At 49.1% G+C, this 27,779-nt stretch overlaps 1 protein-coding gene across 1 annotated transcript in view; it reads right to left on the minus strand.

The window, feature by feature from the left end:
• Positions 1-27,779, minus strand: part of TXNDC17 (thioredoxin domain containing 17) — a 365,052-nt gene that overhangs the window by 72,613 nt on the left and 264,660 nt on the right. Inside the window, exon 3 of the mRNA XM_069615032.1 lies at positions 20,699-20,774. Coding sequence (XP_069471133.1) covers positions 20,699-20,774 — 76 coding nt within the window. The remainder of the gene's footprint in view (positions 1-20,698; positions 20,775-27,779) is intronic.

The raw sequence follows: 27,779 nt of genomic DNA on the forward strand, positions 1-27,779 counted from the left end.
GCGATCAAGATGAGGGCAGTCTTGTCTTCGAAGCTTCCCACCACTTGCATCCAACGGTCATCAAGGAACTCCTGCAGCGGCCGCATCCGCAGCCTGCACAGCCGAAGAAGGTTGATGCATAATGACATCATGCCGAGCAGGGTCAACAGCCGTTGTACCTTGCCCAGGATGGCTTTTATCCTTTCCTCTGACGGTGAAGCTAGGCACGTCACCGTGTTGAGTCTGGCTCCCATGAACTGGGCATCCTGCGATGGCGCCAAGCAGGGCTTTGCATAGTTTATCGAGAACCCCAGTTCCGTGAGCAGGCGGACGGTCCACTTGACGGCGAGTTCCCTTGATTTTGCTCGGATGAGCCAATCGTCCAGATAGTGTCATGACCATTGCCCCTGGCTCTCACTGGCAGTTCAGCCTTCCAGTTAGGGCCAGGTCAAAGGCTTTAAATCCTCATCCAAGACTCTTGGAGTCAGGCCTTTGGCGCCAGGCTCATAACCATCATGAAGACCAACATTAGAATGGGACTATTTACTTGAGACTATTTAACTTGGGCGGGTTCAGCCAACATGGAGGCACACACATAGCTCAGTTACAAGGAACTGAGCTATGCAGTCTAGTCTTTTGGGTGTGGCAGGCCTGGGACTATTTTACCTGGAGTACTTAACCTGAGACTATTTAAACCACACCCAAACAGCAGAACATGCTTTGTGTTATTCTGCTGTGGGCAGCGTAACGCTCACCATGTCCAGTTCTTTGATGCCAGTTTACCTGAAACCAAGGACCTGCAGAGAGAGAAAGAACACTACGAAACTTACCTGGAACAGTATCCTGTCTTCAATCCATCGCCGACTTCAGTTCCACTCACCTGAAGGTACTAACTCCATCATCTGGCACTGCATGCATCCTGGAATACCATAACCTGGAAAGAGGAGAAAGAAAGACAGCATTAGTAAGCATTTACTCACGTTTCCTTCCGAATGAAGAAAGCCACACAATTCTTACCTAGGTAGTCATCTCCTGGTCAGTATCCTTACATCGCAACCTGCAAGGAGAGAAAAGACACAGGTCAGCAATATGAAAGGCGAAACAGCGCTGCGCATCGCGCATTACTCATCGGACAGCATCGTGCACACCGCGCTTTCGCCTACCGGCCCATGCTCATCTTCAAACTGCATGACAACTCCAAAATACCTTTCCATACCTAAAAGGAAGGAATCAAGACATTATTCGAACTAAGAGGAACATAAGAACTGCATATAAAGACTGCAAAGCAGCAAACCTACGGAGTCGCAGCAGGCATGGATTCCCACTGGGGGGGCTTGCACCAGTGAAGTAACTTGGTGCCTGCTCGCCCCCTACATCTACGCGCCCCTGCCACAGGGAGCAGGATGGAGAATCCACCTTTTACAATATTAAGGTGAGGAGAGGGCCCAAGGGGGAGGAAGAAGTTGAGGGCAAGGGAGGTGGGAAAAACAGACAATCTGGTATTGAATCCAGCTCTCCTATTGCAGACCCATCTTTAACCAGAGGCCTTACCAAGGGACCGGGAGAGGGTTTGAGAGTGCAAATCATCCAACCAGGGCTGGGTGGCGTCCCTGTGGATACCAAGTGAGTGTAACAGATGGCGGTAGACGTGGACACCCTGCAGGCGCAGCCGTGCCACCACTGGTGCCAGGCACTTGGTGAAGACCCTTGGGGCAGACTTCAAACCGAACGAAAGGGCCTTGAATTGATAATAACGCCCTTGGACCACGAAGCCCAGAAATTTTTGATGTCCCTTGTGAATGGGGATGTGGAAATAAGCATCCTCCAAGTCGAGCGACGACAGGAAGTCTCCTTCCTCCAGCTGTCCCAGCATGTGCTGAAGGGTGACCATCCGGAACTTCTGGGATTTTATGTATTTGTTGAGGCAGCGGAGATCTAGGATGGGCAGCCAACCGCCGGTCTTCTTTCGGACGAGGAAGTACCGCGAGTATACTCCGGAGCCGCCGAGCCTCTTCGCGACGAGTTCTATCGTGTCCTTTTTCAGCATTGCTCGTACCTCTAGAAGCAGCTGTGGAATGTGGTTTTCTTTCCTGGCCACAGGTGGAAAACAGGGACACTGCCTTTGGAACTCCAGTGTGTGTCCGTGGGCCAGGGCATCCAGCACCCAACGGTCGGTGGAGATGGACTTCCACACGCTGACGAAGTTCGCATGCCACCTCCCACCGGGGGTGCTCGGGTGCGGGCCAGATGTCACGGCCAGTTCAGTCCTGCTCCGCCAAGGCCTTACCACCATGGACCCCTTGGCGACTACGACGATTTCCTCCGGCCTTGCTGCGGCCTCTGTAGGCCTCCTGGGACGAAGAACGGGCCGCTTGATGGTATGAAGAAGAGCTGCCACCGAATCCTTTGGAGGCACCCTGTGACTTGCCTCCGGAGGACCGAAAGGACGGACATCGTTGTTGGAATGTGCCTAGGGCACAGGCCGTCTCAGAGGCTGCCTTGATGGCCTCCAGTGACTCGTCCACCGCCTTGCCGAACAAGTTGTCACCATCGAAGGGCATGTCCAGTACCCTCGCCTGTATGTCCTGACGGAAGTTGGTAGCCCTGAGCCAACCACGCCGGCGAAGGCAAATGCCGTTACCCATCTTTCAGAACTCGGTGTCGGCGATGTCCGTGACCACCGTGATGGCATGGTCCGAAGCCACCTCGCCTTCTTGTAGGATTTCAAGGGCCTCCGCCCTCTTGTCTGGGAGGAGGTGCTGGAGAGGGGTGATTTTAAACCGCAGCTCCCCATCATAGCTGGCCACGATAGCAAGACCATTGGCCGCCTTATTGGTCGTCGCCGTCAACAAGATGACCCTTCGTGCCATGGCGTCCAGCTTCTTCCCCTCGCCGTCCGGTGGGGAAGTGGAAGTCAATGCCGCCAACCCTGCAGATTTCTTCCTGGTTGCCGCAGAAACCACTGAGTCCGGGGATGGCTGCGCTCTGAGGCACATTGGTGCCGAGTCTGGAACCCGGTATTTCTTCTTGTACCGATCTCTCTTCGCCGGGGTCGAGGATGGGTTCTTCAGGAGGGACAGCCCTTCGTCCCAGATGTCGTCCAGCAGCGGGACCGAGAACACGGTCTTCCTCTTGGCCTCTCGTTGATGAAAAAGGAATCCCTCCTTCTGTTCTTTGGGCGCAGTTGAAAAAGCTCTGAGGCCCTAGCGATCATGGCGTGGAACGAGCCAATCTCGTCCGGTGGAGAAGTCCGGGGTAGCGGCGACGGGAGGTTCGTTCCATCGTCACCGCTGTCGTCCGCCCCAGTCTTCACAGTCTCGGTCTCGTCCCTCGGCAGAGGGGATGGAGGTGAAAGCTGGCAGGGTGGAGGTGGATGTACTCGCCTCGACTTGGGTGGAGGGTCCCTTGATGGTCTAGGCGCCACTGGATCGCCCGCCGGAGGAAAGGGCATCCTTGTCCTCATTTCTGAGCACAGGGTGTGCAGGGCTTGCAGGATGTCCGCTGACCTGTCCGTCGGTGGTGACAGCGGTCGCACGGGAGCTTCGGCAGAGGCGTGGTGTCCTCTGGTTCCTCGCCGTCCTGCCGCTCCTCGTTGGTTCCCTCCCCGCTTTCTATGTCCGTCTCGTCGGGGTCCTTCCCGTAGGATCTGGCCTCGATGAACTTCTGTCAAGAACTGCCTTAAGGTCCAAAAGCTTGTCGAAGGAGAGGATATCTGAGTCCGGCAGGACTATCATGCCCCCCCCCCCCTTCTTCTCGGCCAGGGGCTTCACGTGGGTCTTTGATGGGCAGGAAAGACCATTCCCTCTGGGTGGGCAGGGAAACTCTTGGCTTGGGGGTCGTCTCCACTGGGGCCACCTCTGCGGTCTTCGCCAGGGATGCCACCACTCCCTTAATTGAAGCCTTAGCCTAGTGAACCTGGGCCTTCACCCTGGGGGGGAGGTGGGGGAGGGTCAATGCCTCGCTCCCCCTTGGCTTTCTTCGTCGGAGTTGACCGGGCCTTCTCCCGAAGCTTACCCGGGTGGTCCGACTTCCTTTTCTTCGTCGAGCCGGAGTGTTGGCTTGTGGTTGATGGCGTTGGCGATGATGCGCCAGGCCTGGCTGCCGCGCAGCCTGTACCAACAGCGCTCCCGGTGCCCACAGAGTCGCGGTGCTTTGCCTTATGTTGGGACCCTGTCGCCTCAGCACCCTCAAAGGTCTTCGAAGACAGCTCAGATTTCTTCTTGGGAGAAGTATGCTGCCGGGGCTCACATGCCGCCGGGTTCTTCATCTACAGCCAATCGGAGAGCCACTTGCGACGGTCCTTCATGGTGCGGAAGGACATGTCCTTGCAGAACGCACAGGCCTCCTCCACGTGCGATTGGTCCGAGTGAAGGCAGAAGAGGCACAAGGAGTCCCCATCGTCCAAGAAAATGTTCCGTAGTCCACATCCTGGACAAATCCTGAACAGAGGCGTTGAGTCTCCCTTATCTTCGGTCATGTCCACGCGGGGTAGGCCTCAAGAATCTTCTGGAGTCCTCCAAGAAGTGGAACTCGACGAAAAGGGGAGTAGAAGTTTCCAAAACAGGTCCCCATTAATCGGATGATGAGTCGGTGGAGCTTGATGCTCAATTGACCGACAAAAATAGAGAAAACTATCTGAAAAAAAAGCAATACACAGTAAAAGCTCGAAAGCTAAGCACGAGGACTCCCAACACTTGAACGTGCGGTAAAAGTCTGAAGATGGCTGCCATAGGAGGGGCTTAGGTAGAGGGCAGTCATTGGCTGGGGGCCGTATGACCCAGAGACCAGTGATTGGTTATTAGGAGAAAGAGTTCAGAAACGAAACTGAAACTGATTTTTTCTTTACCGAGGATTCCCAGCCTGACGGGGAATATTCATGAGCATGTGAATCCATGCCAGACCCCATGCTGCAGAATGGTACTTCTACCAACTTCAGAACACAAAATGCTGTTCCGCTTGATTGGCCCATATGAGATCTTAGAGACCCAGTTGAATCTTCCTCCATCGTAATGGCCAGTTTATTGTCAAAAGAGACGGAGGGAACCAATGTAGTACTCCTGGACCGTCCGCTACAGCAACAGCAAGACACCCAAGATCTTCTAACCCAGTTTGCAGCTGTCTTTAGTTGCGAACCCGGGAGGGTGAAAGGAATACATAACATCTACACTCCCACCAGAATAATCATCAACTTCAAAGATCCCAGAGGTAAGGAAGGAAATAGTCTTGCAAGAGGTGGAGAAAATGTTGGCCGCCGACATTATTGAACCTACTCAAAGTCTGTGGTCTCACCAATTATCCTTGTGGCAAAACCTGATCAATCTTGGAGGTTTTGTATAGACTTTGATAATTCTCTGATGCCACAGATTGGCAAACATATTGATCGGCTGGAGTCAGCTGTCTACCTCTACACGATTGATCTTACCAAGGACTATTGGCAGGAACCCTTAAATCCCATGGACAAAGAAAAGACAGCATTCTCCACCCCTAGAGGACTATTTTATTTTAAAGTCCTACCATTTGGGGTCCATTTGGAGCATGCAGATTGTGGAGAGTGTGTCTGGTGTCGGAACTGCTGGTTGCATTTCATCTTGGCTCCCGGCCTGCAAGTCTTTTGTCCATTTCCACTCTGGAGGCCCGGCCCAGACTGGCCCAGCCCTACAACTATTCCCTCTGGCGCGTATCACGCCGAGTGTGGAGAGTGTGTCTGGTCGTTGGGCGTGTTGGTGTGGTCGCCCGTGGTCGAGCCACATGTTTCCACTTTATCCGACCTGCTTGCTTCTGCTGCTTAGTCAGTTACACCACTGTTCAATGCTCCCAGGTGGATCCCTGAGGCATCTTCTCGCCTCTCAAGCAAGGGCCACATTCATTTACTTTCTCAGTACCCTTAACGCATTCACTGATGCTGGCATGCACTGCTGCAACTTGTCTCCTACTGCGTCAGCGGCTCCCGCTTGTGCTTTCTCGGTCCCCTCCTTGCGGCTGCATTAGACCGCTTGGGACCATGATTGTGACACCGTCTTTGATTTTCGCAGTAATCTTTCTGGTCTTCTCTGAAGCAGTGTCTTTTCTTGCCACTCTCACGGGTGCTTGGACGGCTGTTTCATTGTTGTGAAGTCCCTCAGGGGATATCCTCACTTTGGCCTTGCTTGGGCCCTTACATCGCCCTATCCGTACCTGCCTGAGCTTCATCACCGGAAAGGGTATCCCACCTGGGTATTGCTTGGGCCTTTTCATCGCCCGACCCACTCCCACCTGAGTTTGGATGGCGGCATCCCTCTTTCGAAATCTCTGGAAGGGGTTTCCCACTTGGGCCTTTTCAGAACCCTACTCCCACCCGCCTATACTTGGATGGTGGCATCCATTTTTAAGGGGTATCCCACTTAGGCTTTTCTTGGGCCTGTACATCGCCCTACCTGCACCCGCCTGAACTTGGAAGGCGGCATTGAGATGCTGGAAATGCATCAGAGGGACAGGGCCTCTGAATCCTTGTCCTTTATTGCTTTATCATGTATGTTCTGACTTGTTTTCAGCGCAGGAGTTCATGTCAGACTCCTGGCAGTGCGGCTCTTCCTGTATTTAGTTTGGTGAACAGACCCTTGGGATACCCTTATGGCACCCATGGGTGGGAGTACGACCCTGTACTCCTAATGTATGTTTTTGGGGCTCCTGTGTGTGGCCCACAGAGCAGGGTACGGGCTGGTGGCAGCTCCATGCTGAATTGACAGGTGCCCTGAGCGTCCTCCATTTTGGGATGCCCAGGCCCTGTCATTAGAATCAGTGGATTCCTGATGGAGACAAGATGGCCCCCATGGCCTCTTGCCGTCCATCGCCTGTTACCTTGGTTTTCCCGAAGTCCCGGGAAGCCCTGATTCTGTCCCTTCCCCCTGACTGGCTGTTGGATGGAAGTTCCATATATGGTAGTGTGGGGGAAGTGCCGACAAGACTGGCTGGAGCCTTCCCAATGACTGTATGTTGTGGGTATGCCCGTGGGGTGGGACCAGGCTGAATGGAGTATTTGACGAATACTCATTCTTTGATATGGGTGTCTAGTATCTGGTGTTTGACACAATGACTGAGACAGCCCTGCCCGAAACTGGTACGAATGCATTGTGTAGTGCTGAATGGCAGAGTACTTGTCCGAATCCACATTCTGTGTTGTGAGTGTCTGGATGGAGAAGAATGGCCTGAATGCACTGTGCGCCTGATTGGCTGAATGACTGCCTGAATGCCCCTCTGAGTGATTGGTTGCCCGAGTGTGACCCCGTGGAATGAATGGGAGTTCAACAGTATATCTGGTGGCCTCTCACTGCTAGAAATTCTTCAGAAGCTGAAGTCGATACTTGATGCTTACTCTCGAAGCCGAGCCGGAAGAAGAAAGTGAACCGCTGGTCCCTTCTGTGTAATCTGAAAGCTGCTGTGTCTTCAAGAACTGATCCAAGAGAGGACCTGGTAAGGAGACCTCTTCCCGAGCTACGAGGAACCATCGTGCACCAGCGGATCTTTGACAAATCTCCCGGGTAGAAAGACCTATGAAAGGCTGCCGACCGGAGAAGGGGACCGCCGATGAGAATGAAGAAAATCTCCGGATAGCCGTCCACCGTCGACAACCGTTGTCGCCTACCAGAGCCGCCATGCTCCCGTTTGCCTAAGAACATTTGATCCAAGAACTCCCTTGTTCATCTTTGTCGACCGCTTTCGTCCTGCCGGAGAAAGTCATGGCCGCCGATGACCGAGGAGAATCCGCTGGTGGGTTTCCCGACACCCGAAGAACTCAGACGCAAACGAAGCTACTGAAGCCAGCCATGGTCACGTCCCGTTCACCAACGCCAGATGCCGACGACTCAACGCCCTTGCTGGGCCAAAGCTCTTCACTAACTCTTTGCGGCAATGAACTATCGTCGTCGAGGTGCACTGCAGGCCTCCCCTGTTGCAGGAAGTTTTCGATCACTCGTCTACGAGCACCACAAAGACCGAAGCTGCTGCCTCAATGACAACGTTCACCCTTTCTTCATCTCGGAAGCTCGATGACCCGTGGCTCCCGCTTGACAGGGAGCGCACTCAAGAAGAGCCCGTTGATTCCCTGACGAAGAACTCTACAACACAAGGTACATTTGGGTTGCAGAACTTAAGAAGATAAGACTCAAGTAGACAATATATGGACTGGGCTTGTAGTATATCTTTATTTACAGGTTGCCCAGGTGGGGTATCCTCACACGGAACTGTGTCTAGGTAATGGGGCCAGTTTTCTGCCAATTGTCTAACCAACTTGTCTTCTTCCTAAGTCTATGGTTGATATTGTGCTGTGTGGATTCGTATGCTATTTGAACGGAGTACAGTTGATGCATTTTAATGGAATCAGAGTAATTGTGGTACCAACTAGAACTGTATATATTTACCATTTTAGAATTGTCGGAGCACAAAGTGTATGATCGAGATAATGTATATAACATTGAACCTTATTTATATAAAGACTTTTAACTAATACAGTGTGTGGACATTCCTTTGTGGGTGGTTGGGGACTATACTGTACTTAAGAACCAGCCTGCATCACCTCCTGAGAAGCTTGATTGCTCGTCCATTGCTACCGTAATAGAGAATCTTGGCTGGGGTCTTCTGTGCCTCTCCTCTACCGTATAGAGAGCTGGAGTACAGACACCCCCCCACTCCAGTGCGTTTCTTTACAGGCATCCCCCTTTTAAAATCACTGGAAGGGGTTTTCCCCATCTGTTCCTGTTTGGGCCTTCATCGCCCTTCCTGCATCCACGCGCATATGTGCCCTCACGCTCCAATGTTGCATCCAGCTCCGAGCAACCTGATGACGGATCCAACTTTGTTCAAATCAAGCAAGGGGTGATTTTCTTGCCTCCCTCCAGACCTCTCTCACCAGCATGACCACCCTCCATTTCTTTTGCATTTCTCCGGCTATTGCCTCAGCCCCTTCCACATCTTGATGACGACACCAAATCCTTTATCCGCAGCGAAGGGATGTTTCACTTTGCCTCCTCTGGGCCTCACTTAGCCTCTACTTTCACCTGTGTGTGCTCTGTTAGGGAGAATTCTCATTTCATGGCTAATTTTCCTTACCTATTGAGTCCCTCAGCAGCTTTGCTGCATCTCTGGAGTTGTTTCTTTTCCACTTGGTAAGAGTTTGAGCTTTTCACCACTCTTACCTGTATTTTGCAATGTGTTTTACCTGTTTTTGGGATTGTGGGCTCTGGAGTACACCACTTCAGTAGCCCCCTTATTTGTGTGTGTCACACAGCACCTTCTGTGCATTGGCACAGGGTTGTCGTTCAGACTTCCCACCAATTCCATTTCTGAGGTGACTACTGTCCCCCAGAAAAGGGTAAAGTTAACATCAACTTTACTTAGTCAAAGTAACCACAGATCCGGTACACCCCACCTTACATGGAGTACGGTAAGGGTTAATTTGTATCCCTTTTTATCTGTACCTCCTAGAGCATTGTTTCACTCTTAACATTTAGACATGGCTGGTGGCAGTGGTATCTACCCTAAATGTCTACTGTGGTTATCTTAATATTGTATGTTAGCCTCAAACTTAAACCCCTTGACCAAATCCTTTTTCGAATGGCTCCGGTGCGGTTTATTCACCATTTCTTTTTGTTAAACTCCTTCTTGCGTTTTACTTCACAAGGCAAACTAGGTTCACCTTCTTTGTTCACTGTCTTTTGGCGGGCTTCTGCCCAGAAGCCCTCCTCAAGGCGACTGGGTGTCTAGGTGGGCTGAATGTGAGGGAGGGGTGTAGTCACCCCCTGCACAGGGTATCCTAGGAAACCCAAGTCGCACTTTGTCATGATTGGCCAGGGTGGTTGTCCGGGCTGGATAACCCCCCCTGCTGGGCGATGATTGATAGCCAAGCTGTGTGAATGGATGCTGTTCGCATAAAAGGCAGGTCTCTTGGGCTGTAACTACAAAGAACCGACGAGAAGTGGAGGAGAGGTCGACTGCTGCAACTACCCCGTACCCGTGAAGCCCTGCTGCAGTCCTGAACTATCTACCCTTCAACAACTAAGAGGAGATCCAGTCCGGAGTCTTCTTCCCTTGAGCCTGGTGGGGATAACCAGCTCATCTTCTTCAGTCAGAGGTCGCCTTTGTGGTCGGAATCGCTGCACACTGCTGTAGCGGTCCAGATAGCCACCTGAAGACCCTCTCCTGTTTTTAAGGAGCACACCTTTTATTCATTGTCGCTGCTGCCGGCCTCATCCCTGTGTGGTGCGGACCCCTCATCGTCCTTCGTGCTGAAGCTGCAGGAAAGCGTGGGTCTGCGGGAAACCAACAGGAATAACTGCCGTGGCACCAGCTTCGTTCTTTGAGAAAGGTACTGTGTCCCGTTTGAGGAATTTTCGGTGAAATCCCCATTTCTCTACTTTAAGGCTCATCCTTATTTTTCCCTCCTTCTTGTAACTTTTGCTTCCGAACATTGACAATGTCAAAGTACTCTTGGCAACGTTGAATCTTGAACTGTCCGACTGTGTGATCCTCGACAACAGGCACCCAGTGTCACCCGACTTTGGCTCCGGCCCTTTGACTCTTGAATTCCTGTCTATATGTGTTCTGTCTATGTGTTCTGAGATTATGTCCGTCTAACCAACATATTGCCTGTGATTTTTGCCCCCAACTCTCTCTGGGTATCTCGGGTGCTAAGTGTGTTTTTACTCCGGTAGCATTTCTTACCGCGGATACGGGTTTATCTAGTAGACCGAACTGTCAAAAGTGATCGCAATTGTATTCACGGTAACATGTTCTGTTTCGTAACACTGGTCCATTCAAACACAGGGTACTTACCTCGAATAATACTGTACAAAGTGAATTGGTTAGTTGTATATTTTACGTGTGGTTTTTGAATTCATAGAGGTGTCGTGTTAAAAATAAATGTAAGCGTTTGCTTGAGTCACAGTAATTGTGGTCCCTTTGTGTAATCTCTGCTACTGCTCATGTACCCTTGAGATAAGCCTAGCTGCTCCGCTACTGCTACCACTATAACCTAGTAGTACAGGCTTGTACCAATAGTAAAACTTGTATTCCCACCTCTAGTCTTAATTGTGTGTAGTGGTCCCTAAGGGAACTGCACAGGATTCTGCCTAACATGCTCTTCACTTTTTTTCCTCCGAGTAACTCCACCCTGCTCTGCTGCGTTTTGGTGGCACCATCCCTTTTGTTCTCAGCACCACAAATGACGGCCCCTTCACCTCCGATCTTGCAGCACCAACGCTTTTTTATTACTGTTCAGTAGGGCACCTCCTACAAAGATCTTTCTCCTCTGTGAGGCCCTTCACCAGTGTGGATCTCCATCTACCAAAAACGTATAATTCCTATGACCTTCACCTTGTATATCCTCCTGCATCTGTCACGCTCGAAGGACAGCCTGACTGGCCGTGTAGACCTGAAGACTCTGAACAGGACATCATCTGCCCTGTTGTTCAGCATCTGTGGCTACTAGGCCGCCTGGTGAGTTTCTTGGTGCATTATGCATTGTGCAACTTCTCTGTCTGTTTTCTGTCCTCCTGCATGCATGGTGCTCTCCATCTCCCCCCATCTACTCCAACTCTGACTCCATCACCTATCCTTCCTCTCTCTCAAAGCCTGGATGTAAAAAGTTCAAGAAAGCACTCCTGGTCTCTAATCCAGGACTGCCCATCACTAATACCTACATCAATGCTTCTTCCAGGCAGACTATCACAGGCATCCTCTTTGTCGCACCTGTGGACTCCCCATATGGTCTCTATCCTCTCCCCTTTCTCCTCTTTACCCATTAATGGTTGAAACAGATTGGGTTCTCAACCCAATCTCAACCCAGTCTCCTCCTCCTTGATCGACGTATCCTGTCTCTCATTAACTGCCTCCCTTTTCCCCCCATTCCTCCTGTCATCCTCCACAGTCTTCTTCGCCACCACCGACAGGCGTACCACACCCCAGTACCCCTCCTCAGAAAACTTTCAAAAGGTGGCAATCGGCTTCACTTGGCTACTCTGAATGCTCGCGCTGCTGTCAAACACTCCTCCGATATCTGTCTCCTTCTTGAAGACTTGGACCTCGACGTCCTCGCCATTACCGAGACATAGTTCAATGCCAACTCTGTCCCTGTTCTTGACACTCTTCTCGAGGGCTGTGAGATACTCTCCAAGCCCAGGCCCAACCGGTCGGGGGGGAGGAGTGGCACTTATCTTCCCTGAATGGGTCCCTGCTACTATTATACCCATTCAATCTTACTCCTCTTTTGAATGACTTGTCTGCAGGCTTCATGTCTCTCCTTCCCTCTCGCTTACTCTTGCTATCATCTACAGGCCCCCTGGCCCGATCTGCCTCTTCCTTTCTGAATGGGCCGATCTCTCCTCCTCTCCCTTGACCTCCACTACCAAGCTTCTGTACTCTTCCACAACCTCTGCGACTCTCTCCCTCACCACTCTCCCCACTAGTCCGACCCATTCAGCCGGACACACCTTGGATGCGCTCATCTCAGTAGACATCACTATCACTAACCCACTCATTACTCCTCTTTCCTGATCTAATCATGTTCTCCTCGCCTCTCACCCTGAGCTCCCGGGTGCTCTGGCTGAGCTGCCACCCCAACTGCCAGTCTCCTTCGCTGTCATTCGACAGATGAAGAGAGTGTCCGTTGCTTCTTTCACCTCCACTTTCATCCCCGCTCATACTCTTTCTATTGACTCTCCCACTGACTTAGCCCTCGCTAACCTTCACCTCTCCATCTCCAACACTCTAGACATCCTTGCCCCTGTCATGAGGATCTGCATGAAGCCTGCCTCCAAGTGCAACAGCTGGTATGACTCTGACCTAGCCTCACTCAAACTAAAGTGCAGAGCTGCTAGACAGAAGTGGCAGACCTCTGACACATCCACCGACAAACTGGACTGTCGCCTGCTCCAAAGGCAATAATGTTTCTCAATTTGCTCCAAGAAGAGGGACCATTAAGCCTCATCTCTGGAGCCACCAACAACATGGCTGAATTGTTCAAAATCTGCAAGGAACTCACCAATCGTACTGCAGTTTCCGCCTCATCTCTTCCATCCAAGGCCCTCTGTACTGCATTGGGCTCCCATTTCAGAACTAGAACTCAGGACATCCCGTCTGCACTCTCCTCTACCCGCCTCCCTACTCTCCCGCCTCCTCTCAGGCCTGCCTTGGTCCCTCTCCCACCCTCCCCACACTCTCTTCCTTTCCTCCAAACAGGTGCTCTCCTGCTCCTCCAGAACTATCAAGGACAACATCTCCACTCTCCTGCATTAGCAGGTTTCTATAACCACTCCTTTACCACTGGCTCCTTTCCTCTACCCCTTAAGCACTTCCTTGTGCACCCTCTCCAAAAAGATCCACCACACTGAACTTGTTAGCTGTCTCAATGACCACCAATCTGGCTTTAGAGCATCCAGAGGTACCGAAACTGCTCTCCTGAACACTCGTGAAGATCTGCTCTATAACCTGGATTTCAACTCTTCTGCCGTTCTTATTCTCCTTGATCTTCCCTTGGCCTTTGACACGGTCAATCACTCCATCCTCATAAAACAGCTCTGCGATACCCTTGGCATCATGGACCGGGCACTGGACTGGCTGACCTCCTTCCTTTCCAATCGTCCTTCCCAGGTGCAGCTGGGCCCTTTCCTCTCCTCCACCTCACTCTCTACCTGCAGCGTTCCTCGGGGTTCTATCCCATCGCATTGACGCTCCAACATCTACCTTGCCCCTCTTGCCCCCTTGATCTCCTTCTCTCCTCATTTCCAGTGTTATGCTGATGACACAGCTCTCCTTCAAGCTTCCCTCCACTTCCTCACTGTCCCCCTCTCTCATTCCCGACTGACTGCTATTCAGTCAAGGTGCAATGCTAATGATCTCTGCCTTAATGCCACTAAGACCGAGATCCTTTTCATAGGGACCCCTGCTCCCACCGACTCTCTGGCCGTCCCTCTTGGTTCCTCTCCCCTCACCATCTTGTGAGGCCAAAAACCTTGGTGTCATCGTCAACTCCTCTCGCCTTCTCTCCCCAAATCATGTACCTCGCCAAGAAGGCCCACTTTCAGCTTCACCTCCTTGGAGGCATTCTCCCCTTCCTCACCTTCCCCTATAAACTCAATGGGCCTCATTACGAGGTGGGCGGTAAGGGATTACCGGCACCGGTAAGGGCACCAGTGCCGGTAATCCCTTACCGCCCTACTACGAGTTCCCTTTGCGGGTCCTTCCTTAACGCCTGGTTTTACCAAGCGTTAAGGACGGGACCCGCGAAGGGATACCGGGGTCAATAACGGTACCGCAATTTGCGGTACCGTTATTGTCGCCTTCCCCCTTCCCATTGAGCCCTGTGGGGGCTCAAATGGGAATGGCTCTGGTGAATGGGGAACTACCGGTCCCGCCGACCTCGGAATGGACCGGTAATTGCTCCATCCACCAGACCGGAGTCGGAACAATTTTGGAGGCAGCCATGGCGCTAATAACGCCATGGCTACCTCCAACCTCGTAATGAGGCCCACTGTCTCTAGAACTCTGATCCTCTCTAGGCTGGGCTACTGTAACAGCCTCTTCCTCAATCTGCCCCTCTCCTCCCCTTCAATTAATCCAGAGTAGGATTGTGAGACCTATCCTTGTCATCAAACCTAGGGACCGCATCTCTCCAGCTCCAACATCTCTCCACTGGCACCCGGGGGCCGCAGGGATCAAATTCAAGAACCTCTGCATCATCCACAAAGCTTTCTGGTGCCTGGGATCCCGCCATCTCCAACTATCTCTCCCTAAGTACCTCCCTGCTAGAGTCCTTTGGGCCTCTTGCTAAACCTCTCTGTAGATCAGATGTTTTTCCAAGCAGAGAGTGGGGGGTAGATCTCTCTTCGCAGGTCCCTCCCTCTGGAATAGCCTCCCTGCCCCTCTCAGACTTGAGCTGGACCGCCTTAAGTTTTGGAAACTTCTCAAGACCCTGTATCCTCTACCCCTTTCCCTCCCTCCCTTGCTGACTCCTCTTCTGCTGCTGCAACTGGCGGCCTGTTCCCCTATGAATCCTACAGACTACCAGGCCTTCCTTGACTGGTCCAATCCAGCACTCCACCTATCAGCAATGCCCTTCGAGCCCCCCTCTCCGATTAGCACCCTACCTGAGTCTGATCCACCCCGTTCTTGCACTTAATCGGTGGCCCTCACCTCCAGTATCCCCTTGCACTTACGCCCCCTGGCAATCCCCTTAACACTTCCCTAGCCCCAGGGCCAACCCTACCCCTTTCTTGCACTTCTCATTATTTCACTTATCCAAATGTCACAAGGCCTAGTAGGACCGTTCTTGTTGTTTCAATCCCTTGTTCCCTCCTCCTTTGTGGTGCCTGGAAACACTTGTTGCTATATAGGTGCCTTACAAATAGTCAATAAATAAATAAAAATAAATGGTGCTCCCGCTACTTTCCAACGACTAATGGATCAGATTTTGCGACCATATTCCAGCTTTTGCAGCGCATATCTGGATGACAGTCATTCAGAGTCAGTCCTGGGAAGAGCACATGTTCTATCTTTATGAAATTACTAGAGCCCGGAGACGCGCTGGCCTCACCCCTAACCACAAGAAATTGCACTTAGCCCAGTCGGCTGTGAAATACGTGCAAGTTTTTGTGGGGAATGGGTTAGTCCAGCCCCAGTTGGAAAAGGTCTGTGCGGTCCAGGAAAACACTGGCTCCAAAAACTAAGAGACCCAAGGGCCTTCTTATGACTTGCTGGGTATTACAGTAGCTTCATCCCCAATTACTCTGACATCACCTCGGGTCTTACTGATAAGTTAACGAATGCAGAGTGCCAAAAACTGTGCTGGCAGAAGGAGGATCAAGCCAGTTTCAACAACTTGAAATCAATCCTATGTAGTGAGCCAGTAGTCAATCCATGTAGTGAGGTGGGGATAGGTGCAGGGTTACCTTTTTCTAGAGAAAGAAATTATGCCACCATCGAATTAGAGGCACTGGCAATAAAGTGGCCCATAGGATACCCGAAATACCTCAGAGGAAGAAAATGTAAGCTTCTTACTGACCATTCACCCCTCGCTTGGCTTAGTCTCCGAAATGACACCAACCATCAGATCGCACGCTGGTTCTTAGACCTACACCCCTTTTTTTGTGTAGGACATAGGAGGGGAAAAGCACAGGGCAACACAGATTTCCTATCCAGTGTTCCTATGGAAGGAGATGTGGAAGCCAGCAGCATCAGGGGCAGGTTATGTGACGAATCATTAGAGAACCCCTTCCCATGAGACCAGGGAGGTGAAGCCGCTACCCGATAGTCCCCATGCAGGTGGTATAATCAGGGAAGATCTCATGGGGAGGGACTCCGCATAGTGGGGGGCAGATGTCCATCTAGGGCGTAGCCCTTCTAGGAACATCACACCCCCACACACTCTAGCCTCTTCTTCCGCGCCCTAGTCTCTACAAGGAGATTAGCAACGTGCTGTTATAAAGTAGACTACCTCAAGGTCCTGAAAAGTACTGAGATTAAGAAGAACATCAGGAACATAGGTAATCCAAGTACTGGGACAAGATGGGACACAGGAGCAATGAAGAACAATACTAAGAAGGAACTGCAGCGATATAGACTTCCACGGAGGCGTGTTCCCGCTTATGCGATAAAGACCAAAGAAGGACTGCCTGTCGGAGAGGCACAGCCAACCATGAGAGACCGTAAAGTCCAGGAAGCATGAAGGAGACACAGAAGGCTAGGGCAGAGCCGAAGGCAGTTTGCTCCTGGAGTCAAGAGGACAATGGGACTCTTCACTCGACGGCGCAAGGACGGTAACGGGAGGCTGACAGGCGGTGATGCGAACTCAGGAAGCAGCGTCGATACAGTCACTCCAAGGTATGGCCGATCCCGGAGATTGGCAAGGGGAAGAGAACAAGACGTGGAGAAGCCCAAGCATCAATCCGAGCAGGAGAAGGACCCCATGAAGAACCGGCTGTGCAGACAAGGCAACGGAAGAGGTGTGGGGACCGGAAGGTGTGGGACACACAAAACCTATACCGAGATTACGAGCAGAACCATCTTCCTCAGGGACATAAAGAGACAGGGATAGAAACCGGGGTTGGGAACGCAACCCAATAGTGATCCGAGTCATCTTCTTTGTTTCAGTACTTGGCAGGGAAGTGGACCAAGTGGGCCTAGGCAACGAAGAGAGAAACTATGGTCGCGGAGCCTCAACACTTGGAAGTGTGAAACCGAATGAGGAGAAGACATAGGGAAGGGAGTCATTCCCCTGATTGTAAAAGCTTGTGTCCTAACTATACTGTTATTTTGGTGCTTTGTGACCTGGAGAAGGGAACAGTCGTTGACTTGCAGAAGGGAATCATGCCGCCAGGCTGTTTGAGACTGAACGCCAAGAGAAGGGAAGCATTCTCCTGGCCCACCAAGTAAACCATGAGGAACTTTGACCATAACTCAGGAGAAGGGAGACATTCTCCTAGGATCTGCACAGTTTTGCTTTATTTATTAGTTTGTAGTGCAAGGGCCAGAATTAGGGGATTCTTGACACAGGACGGTGGACACTTTTACTTTAACAGTCATCCTGTCGGTCAACTTAGATCTTTAATTGAGACAGGGAAACCGGTCCTAGGAATAGGGAAAGATAGGGTTTTCTCTTGCTTTATTTTACTAATAAAAGTCTCTAGCCCCAAATATGCCACCTTTGTGTCAAGAGTCCTTTTGCAGCTTTACACTATTACAATGCATTTTCCCCTCTTAAAGTGTCGCTTGACATCAGGGAGTAATATTAGCGTTCCTTCTATGCCACTGCTCAGATCAGTGGAGCTGTGTGGGTAGAAGAAGGGAGTAGGCTCGGTTTAATTGTTTCCCTGATTTTTGGAGGGCACATTTTCCTATTTTTAGGGAGTAGAAATGGACGGTGTATATGCCGCGTAGCTGCAAGGCTTGAGTAGGTGTTGTCATAACTCACAGGACAACATAATGTGGATAGTAAGCAGAGGCCGAGGAATTCTGATCATCATGTTCCGTGGTGCCATTATTTTGATGAAATGATCATCCTTAAATAAATTATGAGACATGGTCCCCTTGCCCTGAATTACTTCATGGCACATGAACTCCTATTGGCATGTTTTCGGACACACTTCTTTTTGTTGCCATTATTCCATCTGGTAATAATGTAACCAGTCTGATTATTATTATTTTTTTTACAGCAGCATCAGTGTTAATCAATTATTTGTTTTTTTGTAATACACATGAGTGTTTTTTTCCAATGGCACACAACACCTTCTGCATTGTCTCCGAGAAGTGTTGACCAATGAATTTCAACAACTAAACCTATTGTTTATACTGAGCATACAATGCTTTATTGTGCATACACATTTTCTTCTTTGCACAGGAATACTTTTGGTAGGGAAATAACAAGGGGGGTTCTGGGAGACTCTCTGCCGTGCATGAGTCCTGGTTACAAGAGCCTTACCCAGAGTCTTTAGCTCACTATCTTTCACAGAGGAGAAATATCCTAAACATATCAGTCTTTGTCCTGCCCTGGGGCAGTCCAGCACCGAAATATAAGACAATGCTCCTCTGAACAAGAGTACCCTTTGTTAATTTGCATATTTAAGTAACTTTGGGTCTCACCCTAAGTTACTAGGGGAATCCAGAGGTGGACCCCTTGCTCACTATTCTTAGAGAGGCACAGCTCCACCCTACTGATGAGGTCCAACCAGACCGAAACACGTGTCTGGGGTTGCTGTTGGTACTCAGTCCTTATGTGGGTCTGCTTTCACCGCAAAAGCTGGTGCTTTTCACGGGCTGAAGCAGGTCACGTGTGTGGGTACCCAGGAAGTGGGCTGGGACTGTCTGGTCCCAATCCACACTACTGGTGCTAGGATGTCTGGTGTGCATGAGATCTGAAGTGGTCGCCGATTCGACCACTGCTAGCATGCATGACTGGGGAAGATCTTCTCATTTGTCAGCTGGGGTGCGAGCACTCACTGCACTTTAGGATATGAGGAGGGCTCTCAGTGCAGACCTACAGATCACCCTGAGGTCCGAATCGACCTCTACACAGACCCAAGTATCCAAAGTAGATCCAAGGACAGTCCGTAACCACGCAGAGAAGGTTTGGCACTCTGAGCCCGCTGTTGTCCCGGTAGAGCCATGCTTTGCGCTCGATTTCCGAAGACATACAAAGGTGGTTCAACCCTTTTGAGTGGTGGGAACAATCACTCTCAACGTCTCCTTGGTGCCCTGCAAAAGAGCCTTCTCAGAAGTGTCCCTAGGCCCTCTAGTAGACTGACCAACTTGTCCCTTAGCACCTGTCATGGATTGTTGCTACATCAAGTTTCGGTTCGAGCTTTGGGAGAACCCTAGTTCGCACTGTAAGGCACAATCTTGCCAAATCTCATTGACCATGCTGCTTTGGGGCAAGTGAGAGAAGGGTGCGTCAGTCAGAGACTTGGGTGCTCCTGCATCACTGTGCGACAGTGGCGTTCGCTGCTGCCGAATTTCCCACCTTTCCGCAAGTGTCCTGAGACTAGCTGCATCAGTGTTTTCTCTGTCCTGCATTCAAGATGAGAGGTACAGCTCCTGATGTAAATCGGATCTGCATTTGCCCTTGCAGCGTCTGTTCACTTTCAAGCGTAACCAATAAGGGGATTTCGTAGTTGAGGCTACCTTCTTCCAACCTGCCAACTTTGTACCCAGAGTGAGATAAGGGCAGCGAGTAATCATACCACTTACCGGTGGGCCCATAGTTCATCCAATACCTTTTTACGTACGAAGTATCCTTTGTGGTCCTTGTCTTGACTTGGGTGGCTCTTGCTTCCTATAGTCGTCCGAAAGTTGGGGGAAGCTTTGCTCTCCGTAGCAGATCCGCCTCCTGGACCCACATTTCTCACACTCCAGTGTGCTCTTCTAACTTTTCCTTCCATTGAAGTTTGTCCCTTGTGAGCTTTACGCATCAACAAGCACTTTTACGCACTAACATAACATTGAGTACAAGGCTCCAATCTTCGTAAGGCTGGACTTCTTAAGTTAGGGATACCCATTTCTGGAGAAGGCCATTGTTTTAAAGTTTGTGTGCTTTCCCTCCTTACAGGTTTTGGCGGGAATCCACACTTTACCACATTGACATTACTGTGTCCTGCATTATTCACCTGTGTTTCTACTGAGCCTAATACGTTGTATATCTTTGATATACTATTGTCTGAGAGTAATTCTTGTGTCCTACTGTGTGTGCTCATCCAAGACCCCAGATCACCCCCACTACTCCTGAGACATAGCCTTGACAGCTCTCAAGCTACCTTGAATTGTCCTGGCTAACTTCACAGAAGTGTTCCCTGTTTCACTAAACAAGGGTGGCTTCCTGAACATCTGTTCACCAGAGCAGAGTACAGAAATCCATTCTAACATCCATCTGTTGCATGACAGAGTTTACCCTTACATTCAGAATCACACTCTTGGCCCATATGAAAAAGTCCCTGCCTCCTCGTCATTCGACTCTCTCCTCGTCATTCTCCTCTTGGTAATTACTGTCATGGTTGCTTTTACACAAAATCCAGCTGGTGGTGTGGCTGCCTCTGCTGCTCTACATGAGGGATAGAATGGTGGCCTCCAAAGTATTTCCCCTCAATAGCAAAGAACATCTCAAATTGGAGAGGAAGAGATCACCATCACACGCTAATTCCTTGCACAAACAATATATAGTTTGTACTAATTATTTACAATATTGTGAGTAACAAATACTTACACTCCCATATTTTAGAAGAGTGGGGACACCAGTGAGTTTCAGGTTCTTTTTAAAATCATTGTTGGGGTCTTTCCAGCTGAAAAAAGAAAATGAGAAGTTAAAGATAAATAGTCAAATAGATATTGCAATGTAGATGTTGTCATACATCTGTATGTTATACAAAGAACCAAACATATGCTGCATGAACAGGTGTGACATTTAAAGGTTCTTAATTCCTTGGATTTTCAGATATTGCACATCTTGCATCCAATTAAAAAACGGGATGTATTTAAATAGTGTGGCGAATTGAGGGAATTCGTCCCTCCTCCCCAAGGAGAGACCCCCCCAGTGCCCTGTGAGGCTAGAGAGGTGAGCCCACTCGGCAACACCGTCCCTAGGGGTCGAGGCAAGAGGTACCTCACCGGGAGATACACCACCTTAGGGGACATGAACTCTTGTTACTCTGAGGAACTCCCAAAACCAAACCATATAATGTTATATATGGGACGGTCTCTCATATCTAAAAACTACAATTATTGAGGCTTGAAAACAAGAGCAAGATAAAATATGCTAACCACAAGAGAAAAGAGCAATTGGCCTTTTAAGTGAAAATTCTAGATTCACTGTGACAAGTGAATTTAAGCAGGAGTATTCTTTAACTCCGGAGAGGGAAGAGAGCGAAGAGAGCAAAGAGAGGATTGTGTGATTAAGCATGGGACGTGCACTGGTAACGTTACGCAAGCCGGAGGCATGGACAAATGCAGTGCCTGCTGTCATCACTAGATTCCGCCAACATTCTACTTGGCAAAGATGGAGATGTATTTGTTCATTGATCAATCCTCCTAGTAAGATGGAGCTTGTTGCGCCAAGCAACGTTCTATCCAGAGCCCATTCAGGAAGGACGTGCTTCCTGGAAGGCAACAAAAGCGGTAGTTGCCTACACCACTGCGTGTCAAAGCAGGACACTCCAGGAGTTTCGTTCTCAGGAATCCATACCTCTTCATTATTTTTGCCTTGTCTCTATTCTAATCTCTTATCTATCTGCTACTGAAGCTTAGATGCTTCAGGAGACAGCCTACAACATTACATGCGTCTTGCCCAAGCCTGCATGCTTTCTGTACTAGCCTCTTAGTCAATGGTACGTTACCCTTTACTACAGCATTCTACACTTCACTAACATTACACAGAGTCCGCTCTTATTAATTTAAAAAGATGTTTCTATCAGCATGCAAGATTCCAATAACAACATTTATGTGACACCAGAGATCAAGATATTGAAAACGGATGCTGACAGAAAGGGAGAGCGGTGACTTCGTTCTCAACACACCAATAGACCGATCAGAAGAAAGTAGATATCCACAAGCTTCTTTTCAACACCCGACATGACCGTAGGTTTTTTCCCCCCCAGAGGGTTTCCCACAGACCCCTGTTTCTCTGCTGTCTTGTTATAAGGGTAGAAAGAGGGACAGGGGTAAAAGGGAAGACTGCTCACCGATTACATCCCACTGCTGCAACTAACAAGATCAGTCTCCTTAAATTCATGTTTATGACTATATTACGACAAATTGTTACACCTGCGAAGTCTGAACTTGCTGGAAGCCAGCAACAGAAAAGATATCCGCTTGGAGGCTGAAGGAGACGAGACCCCGACCCGGCCGGAGCAGCAGTGATGGTGTGATCACAAAATTCCAGTAGTCGGCAGTGTGAGGAGTCAGGAATGAAACTTTGACTCTGGTGATCCATGTTTTTCGCCACACACTTTTATTAAACTGAAATAGATTTGGAAAAGGCCTCTGCCCCTGTTCTAAGAGGACTTACCCTACCTAAAACAAAACGAATGGGTCTGTCCGTTGTCAGGTTGTCCGAAGTAAGCTGTCCTATGTCCAAAGTACTATTCTGACCCTGAGTCTAAAAACCAATTACAAGGTGAAAAGGGGAAATGGCTTTGCCCTTAGAAGGCACATAAACGTTCCAAAAGTATACGGCTTAACTAACACAAAAGTTTCATACGAAGTAATTTCACAAATCCAGAGGGTGGTTCCTTCCCCTGGATTGCTTGTAATGCGCGCCGGACACGGGGGTATCAGGGCGCACCAGATACAAGAATATGCGAAGCTTAGTTACAGTGAGTCATAAAATTCAATACATTACTAGACATTATTATACAACGCAGGATATATATTTACAAATGTTACAGGTATTGTCATAAAATGCAATGCATTAGTAGACATTGTTAAACAGAGCAAGATCTATATTTACAGATGTTACAGGTAATGTACGTAGAGGTGAAGTTACCGCTGTGGGAGTAGCAGGTGGGAGTTACGAGTTGCATTTCGGTTACACAATTGTGCAGTTAGTAGTCAGTGGATTTTAGCCACGAGATAGTATTGGCTCTGAAATTCTGGTAGGACTGGTCTACTCTTAGGGAGGGGGGTAGCAAGTTCCAGAGTTTGACTGCTTTAACCAGGAAGTTATTGCCATCAATCGTAGATCGTTTGAATCTGGGGACAGACAAGCAGTCTTGGTTTATTGATCTAGTTGGTCTTGGGGATGTCCGTTTGTGGAATCTCTCAAAAAAGGTAGATGGGTGCGGCGTTGTTAAGAGATTTGTGGGTGGGTGACGCAGTTATTAGTAGGATTTTGTCATTTGTCTGCAGCCAATTGTTCAGTCGTCTACTCTCGGAGATAAGTTCTCTTCTGGAGATACCCAAGGCCGCTCTGAGGGCATTGTTTTGTAGGGTTTGGATTCTAGTAATGATGGATTTGTTGGAGTCTATGTATAGGGCGTTGCAATAGTCCAGACGGGACAGGATGAGGGCTCTGGCTAAGATGGTACAGCTGTTGTTCGAGAGAAGTGGCTTATCGGTCCTGATGAGCTTGCATGTGTATGCCATGGAGGACGCTATCATGTTGACCTGTTTAGAGAAGGATAAGGTGAAGTCGAGGTAGAAGCCTAATGTTTTTATCTCCTTAGCTACCCTGATGAAGCCGTCAATTATGAAGGAGGTGTAGTCGGGTCCTAATTTTTTTTAGGTTAGTGGGAGTACCCAAATGATGAGTTCTGTTTCATCATCATTCAGGCATAGACCGTGCATGGCCATCCATGCCTGGATGATGTACACTCTATTCACCAAGGCCAAATACTTGTCGTAATCCCCTGTAAGTGGGAGGAGGATCCGAGTATCATCTGCATAGTTGGTGTAGGTGATACCAAGATGGTCCAGATCGTCGAAAAGGGGCTTGGTGAAGATATTGTATAGTGTGGGCGAGACGAAGGAGTCTTGTGGTACCCCACAGGTGATAGGTATGAGGTCTGCCACTGCTGAAGGCAAGAAGACTCATTGTTCTGCTGCTTTGGAATGATCTAATACAAGTTATGGCCTCTTTGGAGAAGTGTGCTGCTGGGTCGAGATGGTTGCATAGGATTGTATGATATACTAAGTCGAAAGCAGCTGAGAGGTCCAGCAGTAGCAGCAAGGCTGATTTGCCATTGTCTCCGAGTTCATCGACTTGGGTTTGGAGATCGATGAGGGCAATCTCTGTTCCATGTTGTGGGCGGAAGCCTGATTGTCTGGCTCCTAGCTGGTGGTGTACTTCCAAATATTTTTGAATTTACAAGTAGGCCACTTTGTCTAATATTTTAAGAAGGAAAGGGACTGTTGTGATAGCCTATAGTTGGTGAGAAGTGAGGGATCAAGAGTGGGAGTACCCATGATTCTTTGAGGTTAGTAGGCATGGTGCAGGTGGCAAAGGATGTGTTAATGAGCTTGGATATGAAAGGTGACAGGTCTCGAGCCTTGATGAGTTGTGCTGGGCAGGGATCACCCTGGCAGTTAGTTGGTTTGAGGGACAGAATAATTCTTTCCAGCTCAATGATAGATACTTTGGCGAAGTTAAAGGGGGTGGGGTGGTTTTCAATGGTGTTCGCGGACAGTTTGGGTGTGGGAAGAATATTTAGGGATGCTTTTTTTTGGGATATTTTATTTTGTAATGTGCATATTTTATTAGCAAGTGCGTGTTGGATATCTGAGCACCATTTTTTATCTATGGTGCTAGTGTCTGGTATTGCAATGGGAGTCTCTAGTTCTTTAAGAATAGTAAATAATTCTTTCATATTGGAATTGGCTTGGGAGATGCGGGTGTCGTAGGATTCACGTTTAGCTAAGCAAATTTCTTTTTTGTAGAGTGATGAAAGTTTAGTGAGCTTTAGTTTGTTGGCTTCTGATGGTAGTTTCCATGCAGCCTCGCAGTTTCTTTTTTGTTGTCTTAGAGTTTTTTTTAGGAATGGTGTAAACCATTTGTTTAGGTGGTTTTTTGGTTTACTTGGTCTAAGTTTTAGAGGTGTAATCTGATCTAGGGAGGAAGCCATAATGATGTTGTATTCATGGACCAGGTTGTCTGGGTTGGTGTTGTTGGGAAGTGAGTTAAGGGTGGGGAGAATAACGGGGTTGAGCCTATCCGCTGTGATGCTTTTTTTTATTTCTAGATAGGGTGGGTGGAACTCTAGGGGCAGGTATGGGGGGGGTCTGTCAGCGGAGAGCGTAAATGAGAGTAGGTAGTGATCAGTCCATGGTAGAGGTGTAGTGGAGGAGATGTTGGCATGGCAGTTGTAGTCTGCTACCCAATCTAGTATTCTCCCTTTGTTGTGGGTGGGGGTTTTGCTTCTTTGGGTAAGGCATATTCTGATAGGATGTTTTCCGTTTCTAAGGCAGACTGATCCGAGGGGTCATTGAAACCCAGGTTGAGGTCCCCGTGTAGTAATACTCGCGTGGAGCTTTTGTGGTTGCTAGAGATTATGGTATGGAGGTCTTCCTCAAATGTCCCGGTTGGGCCCGGGAGGGGGGGGCGGTAGATCAAATGGATATTGAGCGTCTGGGAGTTGATCAGTAGTAATTTGACAGAAAGAACTTCGCACGAGTGGATGTCATAAGGGGGTGCTAGTCTCAGAGAGGGTGCATTTGCAAATAATGGCGATGCCTCCACCTCTGGTTCCTTGTCTATCTTGTCTTAGGATTGTATAGCCCTCAGGAACTGTTAACATGAGCATGGGGCCTGCTGCAGCGTGCAACCCTGTCTCAGTGATTGCAAGGAAGTCTAAATTGTGGCTCAGGATCAAATAAGCAATCTCTGTGGCATGTGCTACCAGAGATCTGGAGTTTATTAGAGCTCCTTTAATAGGTCGGGTTTTGAGAGTTGTAGTTTCTAATTGGGAGGTTGGATGATCTTTACGTTTGAGTTGCTAGGGTGTGCAGTTTTTTGACCTAGGTATGCCGTTGTTAGCTACTTTTGTGCTTGTGGGGGTTAAGTCAGGTGGGGTTTTTGGGGACCTCTTTCCTGTAAGCGTGGGTAGTGAGCTAATGGGAGGCTTGTATATTTTGGATAGTCTTGCTCTGAGGCGTGAGTTCCTGGCCTCTGTTGTGCAAGGGTTGCTCGGGATTGGGCATTGAAGGTCGTCCATAGCTAGGGAGCATTTAATTATACTATTTTTGGTTGAAGCAAGGTATGGGATAATTGATGGGACCCCAGTGGATAGTGTATGGGGTTCTATCAAACGGGGTTTAACACTCAATATGAGAAGGGAGATACAGGCAATTTGGTAAGTGGCAGTAGTGAGCATGCTATGACTTAGTTGTGTGCTCAGTGCAGTAGTTAAGAGGTATGGCACAATGGGCTAAATGAAGTATTCAAGTAAGGCACAATGGGCTAGGTGCTGTATTCAAGTAGGGCACAATGGGCTAGATTTATTCAAGTAAGGCACAATGGGCTAAATGCAGTACTCAAGTAAGGCACAGTGGGCTAAATGCAATGTTCAGGTAGGCACAGTGGGATAAATGCAATATTCAGGTAGGCACAGTGGGATAAATGCAGTATTCAAGTAAGGCACAATGGGCTAGGTGGTGTATTCAAGTAGGGCACAATGGGCTAGATATCGTATTCAAGTAAGGCACAATGGGCTAAATACAATATTCAGGTAGGCACAGTGGGCTAGATGCAATATTCAGGCAGGCACAATGGGTTAAATGCAGTACACAAGTAAGGCATGATGGCCTAAATGCAATGTTCAGGTAGGCACAATGGGCTAAATGCAGTACTCGAGTAAGGCACGATGGGCTAAATGCAATGTTCAGGTAGGGCACAAACGGGCTGTTCCTCAGTAGTATCGAGTATGAGCGGGCAGTGTTGGATTAGGCATGTTACAGTGAAGAAAAGGAAATAAAACACTTAGTGGTTTCAGTTGGGACTGACATGTATAGTCAAATAATTGGCATACAGTGCATTAATTCGACATGCAGGAGCCTCGGCTGAGGTAGACTGTAGTGGTAGGAGGTGCAATGTTCTTTGTCGGAAAGGAGCTTTCTGCGAGGTTAGCTTGCGATAGTACATAGTCTGAATTTGTTCAGGTTATGTGGTACTATATTTGTTAGAGAGAATTCTCTGTAAGGCTAATTTCCCAAACCTAGTGAGTCCCCCAGCAGCTTTGCCGGATTTTTTTTTTCTCTCCTGCTAAGAGTGAGATTCTTTTGCTCCCACTCTTAGACATGATTTGAGGTGTTCCTTTAACTTTCCATGTGTTTTATGGGCTATGGGGTCTTTTACTCCATAGGGTCTCATGTGTTTTTTTGATGTGGGTTACACAGCACCCTCCATGCCGTAACCCAGGGGTGTCGTAGCGACCCCCCAACATAGACTCCATACCCTGGGACTGACTACTGTCTCCCAGGGCATGTAAAGTCACCATTGGCTTTACTAGTCCCAAATTATGAACAGAAACCCGTACAAACCATCATATTGTGGACGTACTGGTCGGGGTAATTCGATTGCCCCGGGGTCTGTTCGAGGGGGCACGTCTCCGTCCCCCCTGATCAAGTTTTGGCTGGTGGCAGTGGATACTACTTTTTATATTCGACCGCAAATATATCTCTATGGGATTTTCCCATTGTTCGAGGCTACCAACTTTAATTATTTAATTCCTATAGCCTCGAACATACCGCCGGTTTATGTATTTAATATTAACTCACCGGTTGGTATTTTGTGCCAGGACTCAATTCTAAAATGGCGTTTGTGTTCTCTTCTGTGACTCCAACCCAAGTCGAGCCCTTTG

This window comes from Ambystoma mexicanum, chromosome 9 (assembly GCF_040938575.1).
Source record: "Ambystoma mexicanum isolate Mex_15411 chromosome 9, UKY_AmexF1_1, whole genome shotgun sequence".
NCBI lineage: Eukaryota > Metazoa > Chordata > Amphibia > Caudata > Ambystomatidae > Ambystoma > Ambystoma mexicanum.